The following is a 13,834-nucleotide window of genomic DNA, read 5'->3' as shown; positions in this document are numbered from 1 at the left end:
ATATCCATTGAAAAAAAATATGTAACCCCACCTTATCCCATTACTGTGAGGCTCCCTTGAATTGAGTGACCCTAAGCTCTTGTATATCATGGGCTATATGTACTTGCAGGCGCAAGATAAATTGTATACCTCTATGAGGTATGAAGGTGAAGGGATAAGAAAATGTTTTGCCATCTTCTTTCTTTTAAAGAACATTTATTTATTAAAATAACTTGGATATTAATAACACTTTAGTTATTTGAAGGTTTCAAAAAGATTTTTATCTTAATAATAGTAAAACTTGTTTAGAATTTTATAAAAAAAATCAAAATTTATATTATTTGGCGCTTGTACTTGTGGCGCCTCCAAACGAGTTGCCGATGTACTAAGAATTCGATGACTTCGCCCATTGGTAGAAAGAGGAGTATGAGTATGACAGTATGAGAATGTGTCAACCAGTGTCAACTATTTTGAGTTATTGCGTATATTCTCTTAAAAATTCAAAATTTTAAATATAATGGATTTCTTCAATGTATTTAAGAGTTTTTTTGGTTTTCCCAATTCAGTACATCCACATGATTTCAACAGTGAAAGGTGAAATATTACGTGTTTCGATAATCTAATTTTAATTGACTTAATTTTATATTAGATATGAGAATATCAAAGAAGATAGTCACAATCACTTTATTAAGTCAGAGGTGGATAATGATGAAATGGGTTTTCAAATATTCGCAAATCCATTGGAGATGCAGCGTTACTTTGAACAGCAGCTAAATGAAATTGCTAGATCCTTTGGAGAAAATACACTGTTTGGTAACATTTTTCCTAACCCAAATTTATCAGCTGTTGAAACACAAACAGAGTCTACCTCAAAGAATTTAAGAGATATATATTTAAAACCAGATTACGAAAGACATAACACATCAGCTAAGACAGACTCTGACCTTGATGGAAAGTAAATTTATGAAATATTGCTAATGAAATATTGGTTGTTACTTTTAAGTTTTGGATTTTAGAGTCAATATTAAGGAACTAGATACTATATTGGAACCTAACCATAGGTTTTCTGCACCAAAATCAAGTTTCTTTGGACAAAGTGTTATCACAAGAACTATTGCAAAGCCTGATGGAAGTATAGAAATGACAAGGAGAATTAGTGATCATTTAGGGAATGAGGAAACATCTGTAACTCATAGACATGGAGATCAGGAACATATTATTGTAACTAAAATTGTGAAGAATGGTCAATCTGTGACTGATGAGAAACTAGTTACTATTGAAGAAGGAAAACAAATCAGAGAAATACCTGATATAAATAACTTTGTTTTTTCAATTTTCAATGATTTTTTTAAGTAGCTATAGTAAATTAAGTACTTTTCATCATATTATTATGGCAAACCTTTTTATTATTATTCAGGTATCCAGCTATATTTAATACATGCTTTTGCATGACTATTTTAGAAAGAAATATCTGCAAAAGACTTAACTATTCACTACAAATATATGTGTATGATGATGTAAGTAGATTTTTATTTGTTAGTAGCTTAGTTGAATTCTGGGATAATAAACTATTCTGATTATGACTAGCTTATTTTCTGAATTCACATTAATTTAGGCGCTTTGTTAACAAAAGCATTTTTTAGAAAACCCTCAAGCTGTCTTCGAGAAAAAAATAACGCTCAACATGTATTATATACCACGATAAGACATACTTAATAAAAGTTATAGGAAAGTCTGTACGTAAATATGTTTAAATTCAGGTTGTCATTTTTATCTTACACAATTTTACGTGTTATTAACATTACATTCGGTTCTTCCTTCTCAGAAGAAAGCAAAACGCTATACATATACAAAACGAACAGGGGGACCTACAAAGAGACTAATAAGAAGGAAGATATGTAATAATACATAGTAATTAGATTAATTATACATAAATTTAATAACATAATAATAAATGTATTTATAATCATATTAAATTATTTAGCTTTATTTAGAAAATACATTGCTATATCATAGAGATCATCACATAAAATAATTATGGACTAGTACACGCTTTAGAACGTTGGATACTATAATTAAAATGTCACACACTTGAATTGCATATGTAAGATTATATATAAGACATCTGTAAAGCTAAAAATAATAACTAGCTTGCGACTAAAATAATCATAGTTTTTTTTATGATATTCTACATAGACTCCATTTCAAAGTCCTGAAGTCCATTATTATCTGCTCTTTCAAAGTAATTATAATCCAATTCTTTATTAGATATTATCTCAGATTCTTGAACAGTTACATCCGGGCCACCTAAAATAAATTTATTTAAATATATTTATAAATATTATAAAATAATTTACAAATTACCTTTCAATGGTGGCATTACAGATACACTCAAAAAGTCTGTATTGAGATACGGAGGTAATTCGGAATCCTCCTCCTCAAGATCTGGTTCTAATTGATGAGAGTCCACCATTTGAAGCCATTGGGCATTATGGTTTCGGAAACGTTCGATTTTAATACGCTCTCCCCAAACAGAACTCCTTTCAGATATCATATCTAGACAAATATTGCAAGTTTTCCTGATTGCTTTATTATTATCTTGAAGTAAATCGATCAAATACGCTGGTGCTTCACTATCACTTATTACGTAGTCAATGCTCTGTTGATGTGAAAGGGCAATCATAAACACATACATTATTTGTAGAACAATTTCATCATCTTCTTGGTACGTTTTCAGCAGATCTATTAGACACGAGATCATTTCCGACTTGCAGAAGAGCACAGAACAGCCCTCATCATGGGCTGCTGTTCCCAGTAAAATGATAACGTTCAAAATTATATCAGGCTCGGCACTGTTAGATATTAAAATATCTTTAACCCATGACATCATGTTAAAATGTTTAAAAATTTCTGCCCAGTCTAAATCGGATAGATGAAGATTTGATAAAACACCGATACACTCTAATACGAACGATTCTTTTTTTGATTCAGTAGCAGCTTTTGCCAAATCTCCAACAAATTCCTAAATTAAATCACAAATTACATAAAATCAACAAATATTACCAAAGATTGCTTACTATATAGCTGGATCTAGTGGTATTGTGTTCAGAAATATTATGCAACATTTTCATCAAAAAGCAATCCTCATTAGCCACAGCACGTGTCATTAATCCATGTAAGCGACTATCATCAATCATTTGTTGTGCGTTGTTCGAATTCGTAGCCAAATTTATACATAGCGCAACCATAACTTCGTCAACTTGAATATCGGCACTTAACAAGAGCATGTCAACTATCTAAAAAGTAATAAATTAAAAAATCATAGTCATAACATAATCCATGTCCATCTTAAATATTTACCAAAGAAACGCAATCCGTAAATGAGAATTGTGCCTTAACTTCTTCATCATAGCTCAAATGATACAACAATTTAATGACGACATCCTGATGCCTATCATCGGCTAAAATATACAAAAAATGACTAACAAATAATAAAAATTGTTTAGAAAATTTACATAAAAGAGTAACAAATTTTGGTAATAACGGGACCATTTGTATCCTTGCATCTTCTTCGAACGATAAATTGAAAAGCAATTTTAATGTTAAATGTAGTACATCGACATTGTTGCTTTGAAGCATTCTATGTACTTTATCAATAATTTGACATTCAATCATATCGTCTTTATTAACCTGCATTATGGATAATTTTTTAAGGAAGGTTAAAACTAATATTAAAAGTTCTTCATTCTCTCTATCCAAGGAACGAATCAATAAATCAACAATATTCTTCTTTGCCATTTTTTCTTCAACATTTTCATCTTCAGCAATGTTCAATAGGAGAAAAAATGAAACCCTTAGCAATTGTTCTTGTTTTTTAATAAGTGTCCTGTATCGCTTTGCTTTCTCTGCTTCGGTTAGCTGTTTTTTGTCGTCTATATTTTCTATGGACTGACTCAGATCATCATACACACTTCCATCCATAACCGATTTCATATTGACATCGCTAAAGTTGCCAGATTTAGGTCTCACCTTTTCTGGAATCCTACTTCTTGGAATCTCAGACATGCTTATACTATTGGAACAACTCCTCTTCAAATTACTAATACCTCCTTCTTTAACACCACTTTCTAATTGCAATTTCCAATCTTCATATCTTTGAAGCTCATAACCAATCACATTCATACACAAGGAACCAATCTATAAAATATTAAAATAATAATAATAATTTATTTGTCTATGTCAGATTTACCTTATACTGCAATATAACGTTATGAAAACAAGAATATGTAGAGAAACAAAAGAAAATGAATATTAAATTGGTGCATAAAACAATACTTTTCTTCCAATCTTCTCGAAGCACTCGAGTAAGAGCACTCAGGAGGGTCTCTAAAAATAATTATTATATAGACTCACTTATTTAATTTGAATAAGCTAACCATTTTTAGAAAGAGATTCCAAATTGTCTGGCTCTCTGGCCAAGACTAAAATTGCCATTGAAGCTTTAACCTTCTCTGGAATTCCTTCATAAAGAAGCTCTATGTATTCAGTTAGGTTATTTATGTTAGCCTTTTCCTGATCTATGGCACAATTTTTGCCACCTTCTGAATCTAAAATGAATATATTAAATTTAATTTGAATTATTATTAATATAGGCTTTACCTTTTCCACTGGTGTGGACTTTACGCTTTTTCAAGTAGAATATAGTTTGTTCTAATTCAACATGTCTGGATGGATGGATTAAATCACAATGAGAAAGGACTTCCTTTGCCAAAGCATTACAGTCAGATCTTGTACTTAACATTGGAAGTTCAATAATCTTCTTCAAATTCTGCTTTTCACCATATAAAATGGATTCATTCTGACCCAGAATCTGAACTTCTAACTCATAATTTAATACAATAGCATTTAATATTGGATGAACATCAAGGGTCCCAGGTCTTCGATCTCTATTTAAAAATATCTCGTTATAAGCAATTATTCTTTGCCATCGTAAATAAAATAAATGTAATATAATAACCTTGAAATTTACATATTTTATTTGGTAAATTCCAATTATAGATATTTCAATGTTCATTTGATGATACATGTATTTAATTGAGCAAGATAAATTGTAATGTTACTCACGTTCTTAAAAATTTTGCATCCTCCGGATCCATTCTAACGAATTTAATAATTAAATAAATAATATAACCAGAGATCAAAATTAAACAAGTTAATACACAAGACACATTTACAATTGTATATATTAACATGCAACATAAATAAATAAATATTTTAAAATGCTTTTTTTCATATTTGACGTTGACCTACAATATTATCACCTTACAAATTGTTGCAAATACAAATATGAACAAACCTAATGTCGAATGCGTCATACGTCAGACATACAGGGGAGCCAACCAATGGAGCCAACGCTTCAAATTGCTTCAAATATACCAATGATATCAGGTTCGCGAGTAATTTGGCAATAATATATTATATTAGAGCAGTCGTAGTCGTGTGGTTATTGCCACTTGTATTACGAAAATCTGATACAAAAAAATTGCACATCAAAAATTTGGTGCCATGACCAAACAAAACTGACCAGAACAGAATGTGACATATCAGGACAGTTTTAACCTGTTTTAACGTCATACCAGAGAACAGGACAAAACAGCTACAAAATAGAATAGTACTAAAACAGAACAGAACTTACTTTATTATCTTTATACATTTTTATAAAATATTAATACAAAAAATCAATTCTGTTCAATAACTATTTATTACTATAATAAATAACCAAAACATAAATTTAAAATGTTCTTTTAGATTTAGATACAATAAGTGCGAGGCCCAATTGAACTTTTTTTTCGGAGCCCATCAAACTTTAAATAACAAAATTAATTAACAGTTAGAATTTACATATTTAAATATAGATTTTAAAAATCTACAAAATGCACCTCTCCAATATACTTTAGACCACTTTCCGTTTTCCGTTGGCTATTACACCAACAAAATATCCTTTTTCGTTCCTTACTCTGTTGGTACTGGTTGGTACTTTTACGAGCTGGATTGAGTAGGTTCGATACCAATATTTATTTTTTCTGCAAAATGGAGAAATTAATTTGTAGAGACGTATGAAATATCTAAACATTAGCTAATCAGGAAATAACGAATTGTAGTTTGGTTATTTTATTTATATATATGATGTAAATTGTATTTGTGTATATTTATTGTAATTGTAAATATTGTACATTTAAATCACGGTGATGATATAAATGAATTGGTTGTAATGGAGAGATTAATACAGCAATATTTCAAAATATGATTGATTTATAAATGGTAGTATTATACAATACAAAATATACATAAAATTGTTATTTCTATTTTTTATGAATATAAAATTATTAACTAATATATGTGATAACGAACATGTAATAATATAAATGAACATTTAGTTAGTTAAATTTATAGAGAAGCATGTAATTATTTATGTAATTGAAAAATATGCAATAAATAGTAATATTAGATAAAGTAAATTAAATATGTAAAATATGGGTCTATATCGCAAGCCCGACAACCGAAAGACCGTCTATTGAAATCCCGACTATATCAATTTATTTGATTTTGTAGAATTATTCATAATAAACCACACCTCCACTCTATTATAGAGTGGAGGAATCAGAACAGAACAGATATTTTGTCTGTATTTTGTCCTGTTTGACGTTCTGATTTAACTTGTCCTGATATGTCACATCCTGTGCTGGTGAGTTCTGTTTAATCACCGCCTTGTCAATATGGCAACAATGCACATAACCTAAAAGTCTATGACTTGCAAGTGGTTGTAAACGTCAAAAATTGTCATTAAGCAAATAAAATTAGTTTTCGGTGCATGTTATCTAGATTATATTTGTTGATATTTAAAGTAGTGTAAACAATTTATTTTAGAAAATGCCAATTTATGAAGGTATTACAACCGAAAAATTACATGTTGTAATAGATATTGGTTCTGCTTATACCAAGTATTATAAACTTTAAATTGTGAAATAAAATATATTATCTTTATAATATTTCCAGATTGGGCTTCAGTGGTGAACATGCACCTAGATGCATTATCCGCACAGAAGTGTTTTGCAAGAAAACACATAAAGTCAGAAAAATATATGACTATGAAGATAAATATGATTTATATGATTTATTGGTAGATTTCATACACATATTATATTTTAAGTAAGTAATATTATTATTTCATAGGTTATTGGAGTAAACAGTTATTAATATTATTAATATAGAAAAGATATAATAGAGAATTTTTTTCAAGAAATATTATTAAACTTTTATTTGTTTAAGATATGCTTTAATAAGTCCAAAAGATAAACCTGTTGTTATCGTTGAATCCTTGTTAAGTCCAACACAATTTAGAGATGTTCTGGCAAAGGTATTTAATGCAACTATACAGATAATATATTTATTAAAAATAATTAAAAATCTTAGGTATTTTTCAAACACTATGAAGTTTCTTCAATATATCTACTTCCATCTCATCTAGTCAGTTTAGCTGGATTAGGAATTGAAACTGCTTTAGTTGTAGATGTGGGTTACAAAGAAGCCACTGTTATTCCAATTTGCTTTGGTTTACCATTTGTACATTCATGGCAAGCATTGCCACTTGCTTCCCAAAGCATTCACAGGTATTTTTTTAAATTTATTTATATTTAATATTATTAAATATAAATATTTAATTTTATTGATTCAATTCCTCCTTAACTCATTTCAGTAATATAAAAACGTTGCTTGCTTCTGAAAATATGGGAATGGTAGATATTAATGAAAATGTGCTGGAAGATATAAAAGGTAAGATTTATTTTCTAAATAGAAAGCAATATTTTCTCGACATATCTTTTTTTAGTAAGATGTTGTTTTGTAACCACAAAAACGAGGGCGCAGTCTTGGAACGAAACGAAACCAACTATAACACCATGTCCAGATGTAGAATATCCATATAACGGAAAAAGCAGTTTAAAAATATCGGGGAAACTGCGAGAGACCGTATACGAATTGCTTTACGTCGAGGACAACGATCATCAATGTTTATCCACGATGATTCTAGATGCAATTCTAAACGTGAACTTAGATTTAAGAAAAATATTAGCAGAAAATATTTTGGTCATTGGAGGTACAGCGATGGCACCTGGATTTAAATCACGTTTAAAAGAAGAGCTGTACAAACAGCTAAAATGTACTGCATATGAAAAATTGAAAGTTAATGACTTCAAATTTCATTCATCACCTTCCTTGGATAATTACACTGCTTGGCTCGGTGGAGCAATTTACAGTCATACTGAATTAATTCAGTTCAAGTCCATTTCAAGAGAAGATTATCTAAGAGAGAATAGGATTCCTGATTGGATAAATTTGAAGGATAATCAAATTTCTCTTTTATAGATCTATGCATATATTATTTCAATTAAAAATTGCATGAAGACGCACTATTCACTAAATGCATTAAAACTATTATTATTATTTACTCTGCTCCTTTTATTTATATTTCAATATAAATACATACATAAGTTTCTTTAAAAAGACATTCTGCTATTTGACAAATAGAACTAAAATTTACAATATTGCTTGATATTTCTAACAAAGTAGTTTAAAATGTAGAAAAAAACTAATATATATATAATATTTACTGCAATAATAAATTACAAAAAAATAAAAACTCAATACAATAATAAGGACTATTGACTATAGGTCTTTCTGTCTGGCTTTAAAATATATTTTAACATGTTTTTTTTTCTCTAATAAATTATGGGTAAATAATTTTTGTTTATATAATAGTAGGATACGTATTAATTTAAAATCCACAAACTCCAACTATGAAAGATTTTAATTTTACAGGTATATCAAGTGACTGCAATGAAGCAGTCTAGCCTGTCTGGGTTTTGTAATAAATGTACATATGTTATTGTGTTCCATACATTTTTTTATTCAGAAAACTAAAACATATGTATAACATTAATTACATTCTTATATAACCCGTCCAGGGGGTACTATAAATTATATGAAAAATAAGCAAGTGCTCATAATAATTTATATACAATTTGAAAGTTACAAATTCATTGTGCACCAATAAATCAAACTATCTTATTACTATTACGTAAAAATTAATCAAGGTGAATTATTAATAGTGAATAGTAATTTCACTATTTTGAGTTATTCATTAAAAAGATGAATAAACATAGGCAACCCTTTTATGAATTTCTAAATACCAATAATATTGACATTTTATTTGATATATAAATTAAATATTATAAAATACATTGTATGGTTTAACCAACGTTTCAATATATGAATACATTTTATTATATTTTGTTTATTTAAAATAAAAAAAGATAAATAAACAATTATTGATCGTTGATTTAAAAGGCTACTTTATACATGTTTATATTTCGATATATTCTGAATGAATATATACATATATAATAATATAAAAAAGCAACAGATGATATACCCTACCAATATTTTCATTGACAGAAAGAGGAGGGATCTGTGAGCTGTTTCAGAACCATTCAGAACGTGAAGTTAATCGTAAGCATTTTTATGTGAATCATCAGCGCGTGCTTGACGGTTAAAACACAGTGTGATATGGATAAAATTAGCCCCAAACAGTGAAATATCCTAAATACAATTACTCCAATCATAACAATTTATCTAATAAAACAGCAAAAATAGTATTTTTTGGTTATATATAAATATACATATTATATATTAAATTTATTATACTCAGAAATAGTTATAAATTATATAAGTGTAAAAGTGTGAGTGAAGGAAATTCTATGCTATATCTGAAGAGGAAGCAATATGAACGACTTGCTCTGTTGTGAAACAACTGCAATTGAAAATAGGGCATATATAGATCCGAATTTATTGAACCAGCGCGTGCTGAACAATTTGCTGAAAACGGAAGAGAGGTACATGTCAGCTTCCTTCGTCAATGTGCAGAAAGAAGTTACACCGCATATGCGAAAAATAGTGGCCGAATGGATGATGGAGGTAATATATCAGTTGAATAGTTTGAGTAAAACTGAACGTAACGTGAAATATGGCTCGCTAGTTTATGTCTATACAATCGTGTTTGGTACACCATTAGAATAGTGGTCCGTAGATAAATTTCACTCAACGGAAACCACTTAATTTGATTACCTCAGCCAATGAACGAGAGGTATTGCAAATATATATATATGTGTATAAATAAGATTTTGAAAGTGGGTCAAAATAAATATACGCTTCGCATAAAACCAATGTCATTGGACATTTAAATTTTAAAAGTCCACAGAGAAACAATACCGGTACCTATTATACTTATTAGGAATGCGTACATTCACGTAGCCACTTTTATTACACAAGTACTTTGCTTACATGCAGACACACGTAACAGTTATATGAAAATTTTACTTTTATATATTTTTTCTTTATATATTATATAGCCCGTTTGGTGCCTCTTAGAGGTAATTGTTCATGTATAACCTTCAATATGCCTTGATACATGAATTGTAGACAGATAATAGCGCCATATGTATAAAATGTTTAAATGCGTGCATGTTCTGTTTTTGTAGGTATGTGATGAACAGAACCGGCAAGATGAAGTATTTCCGTTGGCAATGAACTTTTTAGACCGTTTCCTCATGGTCTGTTGTATTAGCAAGAGGCAGCTTCAATTACTTGGTACAGTTTGCATGTTGTTGGCTTCCAAATTGCGAGAGCCCAAACCTTTGCTTGCAGAAACGCTGGTATTTTACACGGACCATAGTATTACTAAAAGCGATCTATGGGTAAGTAAATTGAGCTCGTTTCTCTTATACTCGTTTTCAACGTGTATACTTCCCACGACTGGTTTGCGCAATTAACAAGGTATTTGAACCTAAAAAGCCAAGAACCGTGGCAACAACGCCGTTTTTATAAAGTTTTTTTTGTACCATTGCTGCTTTATCCATTTTATCATAATATTCAACACACTTATTCCCACGGTATTGTTTATACATTATTTTATGACAAAAAAATATAGATTAAAAATAAATAACATTTATGCATGCTGTATGTATAACGAATCTACAAAATTTTTAAGTCGGCGAACTTCCTGTGTTTGAGTAATTTTATGATAACTGACTTTGACATACAAACAAATCGTGAAAAACAGCCTTTCAAGAATATGATATATATATATTTATATCATATTTAGTCCGGGTTCAAATGTTTTTAAATTGACTATGTTGCTAATTTCTGATAACGTTATATATTTATATATACATACATATGTATATTTTATACATATATAGAGAGAATGCGTACGGCTAAGCGTGTATGAAGAATTTAAATTTAGCTTTTAGAGGAATTAACAGGTAGATGGTTGAACGGACCTACCTTCCTAGAAATTCTAAATAGAAAAGTCATTACGACCGGTGCACACAGATATATACTCACACACACATATATATGTATATATATATATAACCCAAAGACAAATATTCTTGTTTTCTTCTGGCGCCACCGGATTTTGACTTATCAAAAAAATGCTGGAGCGATAGTGATATTTTTCGGTTAGTAATATATTTCCTCGATCTTTACATTACATCATTGCATGTCTAAATTTAAATCTGAATTTACATAAACAGCAAAATCAGCATTGTAAGAAGGAGGAAGGAGAAATATGCGAGTCCGCTTTTTTACATGATATATAATCGGAGCGAATATGATTCTAGAAGGTTGTTCAAAAAATGTTTCATTTGTTCATTTAACTAATTTGATTTGTACAATTCGCATCTTAATGAATTCTCCCAACAAGCCGGACAAGTCTTTGAACTAATGGGCATTCCGATCGAGCCATCGGAGTCCGCGACCTTCGTCCCTACTCGCTCTATACCTGGTCTCTGTACAAAAACTAGAATTCCTGCAACGCTGTGCGAGAAACAATGCTAAAAGCAGAAATATAATAAATAATATTTTCGACTCTTCCTATATTCATATTTTATGATGTACATTATATAACTATAAATTATCTTACATATTATTTTTTTTAGAGTTGGGAAGTATTAGTTTTAAGCAAATTAAAGTGGGACATAGCTGCTGTTACACCACAAGATTTTCTCAGCCATATATTACGTAGATTACCAATTTTATCAATAGGAATTCCATATGAATTGGTAAATAGCCATTCGAAAACTTTGATTGCGTTATGTGCTAGGGGTATGTATATTTTATTTATTATGATTAATTTTAGATATAGCAAATCTGTTTAATACGATTGCACATGGGAATACAATTTTCCACTTCAATTAATTATCTCATCCATACTTTTACTCATTCCTTCTCTTTCATTCTACTTAACGTCATCGCATTCCATCTCGTGTTCTATTCAGTGTCCAATCTTTCGATAAATGTTATTCATGCAGTATAATACATAATAGACATAATTTTTAAATATTATTTTATATAATTATTATTATAATTGTTAATAACACATTTATCAAATAAAGTGGATTATAATTATTAAAAATTGTTACATTTCCCATTTTATTTGCAGAATATAATTTCTCTGGCTACCCTGCTAGTTTAATTGCAGCCGCTACAGTAATATCAGCTCTATGTGGACTAGGTTGGATTAATAAAAGTGGAGAATCTGTAGAAGACCTATTAAACAGATTACATAATATAACCTCTATTGAGCAGGTAAGCGTATTTCGTGCTATAGCGATTCAATACAAAGGGTTCGCTATATCAATTTGAATTTTAGGATTATTTAAAAACATGTACGAAACAAATAGAATCGATGGTATCTCAGACAACCGATGATAACATCGATGAAACGCTACCTAGACCTAATGAATTCACCCCACCGCCAACGAATGAAAAATTTATAGATCATGAATCGGCAGGTACACCAACCGACGTGAGGGATGTACACTTTTAATTAAATTTTGTGATAATATAATATATAACATATATTTAAAATAATGAATATAAATAACACAAGTGGGAATACTGCGTGGAGATATTGAAAAACAAATGTTTAAATTAAGATCAGTGATCTTGGACTGAAATATGTATCTTAAAACAGATAAAAATACCAATAATTAATTTGGGGGAAGGCAATAAATATACGCTTTAATAAAACATAATTATGAGTATGTTGAAATTATATATATAGATATATTTTTTTAAATTTTAATAATTTTTTAAAATCTTTGTAACAAAAAACTACACAAATTTTATATATGATGACACAACAAATATTTTTTTCATCTATATATAGTTTATATGTTATTTTATGTTGGAAATGTAACCAACACGTATATATTTAGTATACGAAATGTAGCACACAATGCGCAAGGTTTACAGCAAAACTATTATTCGTAATTTTGTTGATCGAACTAACATTTTTGTATAATTGTTTCTTTACTTTACTGATAAGTAATTATTACGTAATTTATTTCTGTAAAATGTTTGAATCTAAGAAAAACATTTTAGGAATATAATAGTCATTAAGTATTTTTAAAGAATATGTATATATTGTATGTAAATGTTAGTGTATATAGCTTTATTGTAATTTATAAATATTAAAGACTGTTTAAATATTTCATTTTAATAAAAGGAAAGCATTAAAAACAATATACTTAAAACGATAAAAAGTTACACACAGAAAAGTCAATGCTATAAAGTGTTTCTAATATTTAAAAAATAATAATGTTTAGGTTTGAAATGTGATTTAACTATATTAAATATTTGTGATCCAGTAGAGCCTTGGATTTCTTATGTTGCAATATTTGTACCTTATTATTGTTTACGATATTTATAAGTAGTGTTTAAATGCTCTAGAATA

At 29.2% G+C, this 13,834-nt stretch overlaps 4 protein-coding genes across 4 annotated transcripts; 3 read left to right on the top strand and 1 right to left on the bottom strand.

Annotated features, from left to right (window-relative positions):
* The first annotated feature begins 406 nt into the window (after window positions 1–406).
* LOC108559852 lies at window positions 407–1,911 on the top strand. The gene is made up of 4 exons (XM_017917220.1): window positions 407–573; window positions 629–934; window positions 996–1,496; window positions 1,623–1,911. The coding sequence occupies exons 1-3, from the start codon at window positions 497–499 to the stop codon at window positions 1,333–1,335; spliced, it is 723 nt and encodes a 240-aa protein (XP_017772709.1). The 5' UTR covers window positions 407–496; the 3' UTR covers window positions 1,336–1,496; window positions 1,623–1,911.
* A 39-nt stretch (window positions 1,912–1,950) lies between these two features.
* LOC108559851 (kinesin-associated protein 3) lies at window positions 1,951–5,348 on the bottom strand. Its single transcript, XM_017917219.1, has 9 exons — window positions 5,104–5,348; window positions 4,639–4,925; window positions 4,416–4,586; window positions 4,229–4,365; window positions 3,495–4,176; window positions 3,340–3,440; window positions 3,057–3,275; window positions 2,344–3,001; window positions 1,951–2,286 (listed from the first exon to the last, which is right to left on the bottom strand). Exons 1-9 carry the CDS (start codon window positions 5,229–5,231, stop codon window positions 2,168–2,170), a joined length of 2,502 nt encoding a protein of 833 aa, XP_017772708.1. The 5' UTR covers window positions 5,232–5,348; the 3' UTR covers window positions 1,951–2,167.
* A 1,439-nt stretch (window positions 5,349–6,787) lies between these two features.
* Window positions 6,788–8,485, top strand: LOC108559832 (actin-related protein 10). The gene is made up of 6 exons (XM_017917190.1): window positions 6,788–6,980; window positions 7,036–7,188; window positions 7,309–7,396; window positions 7,453–7,649; window positions 7,736–7,812; window positions 7,868–8,485. The coding sequence occupies exons 1-6, from the start codon at window positions 6,910–6,912 to the stop codon at window positions 8,401–8,403; spliced, it is 1,122 nt and encodes a 373-aa protein (XP_017772679.1). The 5' UTR covers window positions 6,788–6,909; the 3' UTR covers window positions 8,404–8,485.
* Window positions 8,486–9,511: 1,026 nt separating this feature from the next.
* On the top strand, window positions 9,512–13,135 carry LOC108559855 (G1/S-specific cyclin-D2-like). Its single transcript, XM_017917224.1, has 5 exons — window positions 9,512–10,011; window positions 10,575–10,790; window positions 12,036–12,201; window positions 12,539–12,684; window positions 12,749–13,135. Exons 1-5 carry the CDS (start codon window positions 9,820–9,822, stop codon window positions 12,923–12,925), a joined length of 897 nt encoding a protein of 298 aa, XP_017772713.1. The 5' UTR covers window positions 9,512–9,819; the 3' UTR covers window positions 12,926–13,135.
* Window positions 13,136–13,834: the final 699 nt, after the last annotated feature.

Source organism: Nicrophorus vespilloides, unplaced genomic scaffold (genome assembly GCF_001412225.1).
Source record: "Nicrophorus vespilloides isolate i.1.1-1 unplaced genomic scaffold, Nicve_v1.0, whole genome shotgun sequence".
Classification (NCBI taxonomy): domain Eukaryota; kingdom Metazoa; phylum Arthropoda; class Insecta; order Coleoptera; family Silphidae; genus Nicrophorus; species Nicrophorus vespilloides.
Note: the sequence above shows the minus strand (reverse complement) of the source record. Positions and strands in the feature narration are given on the sequence as shown.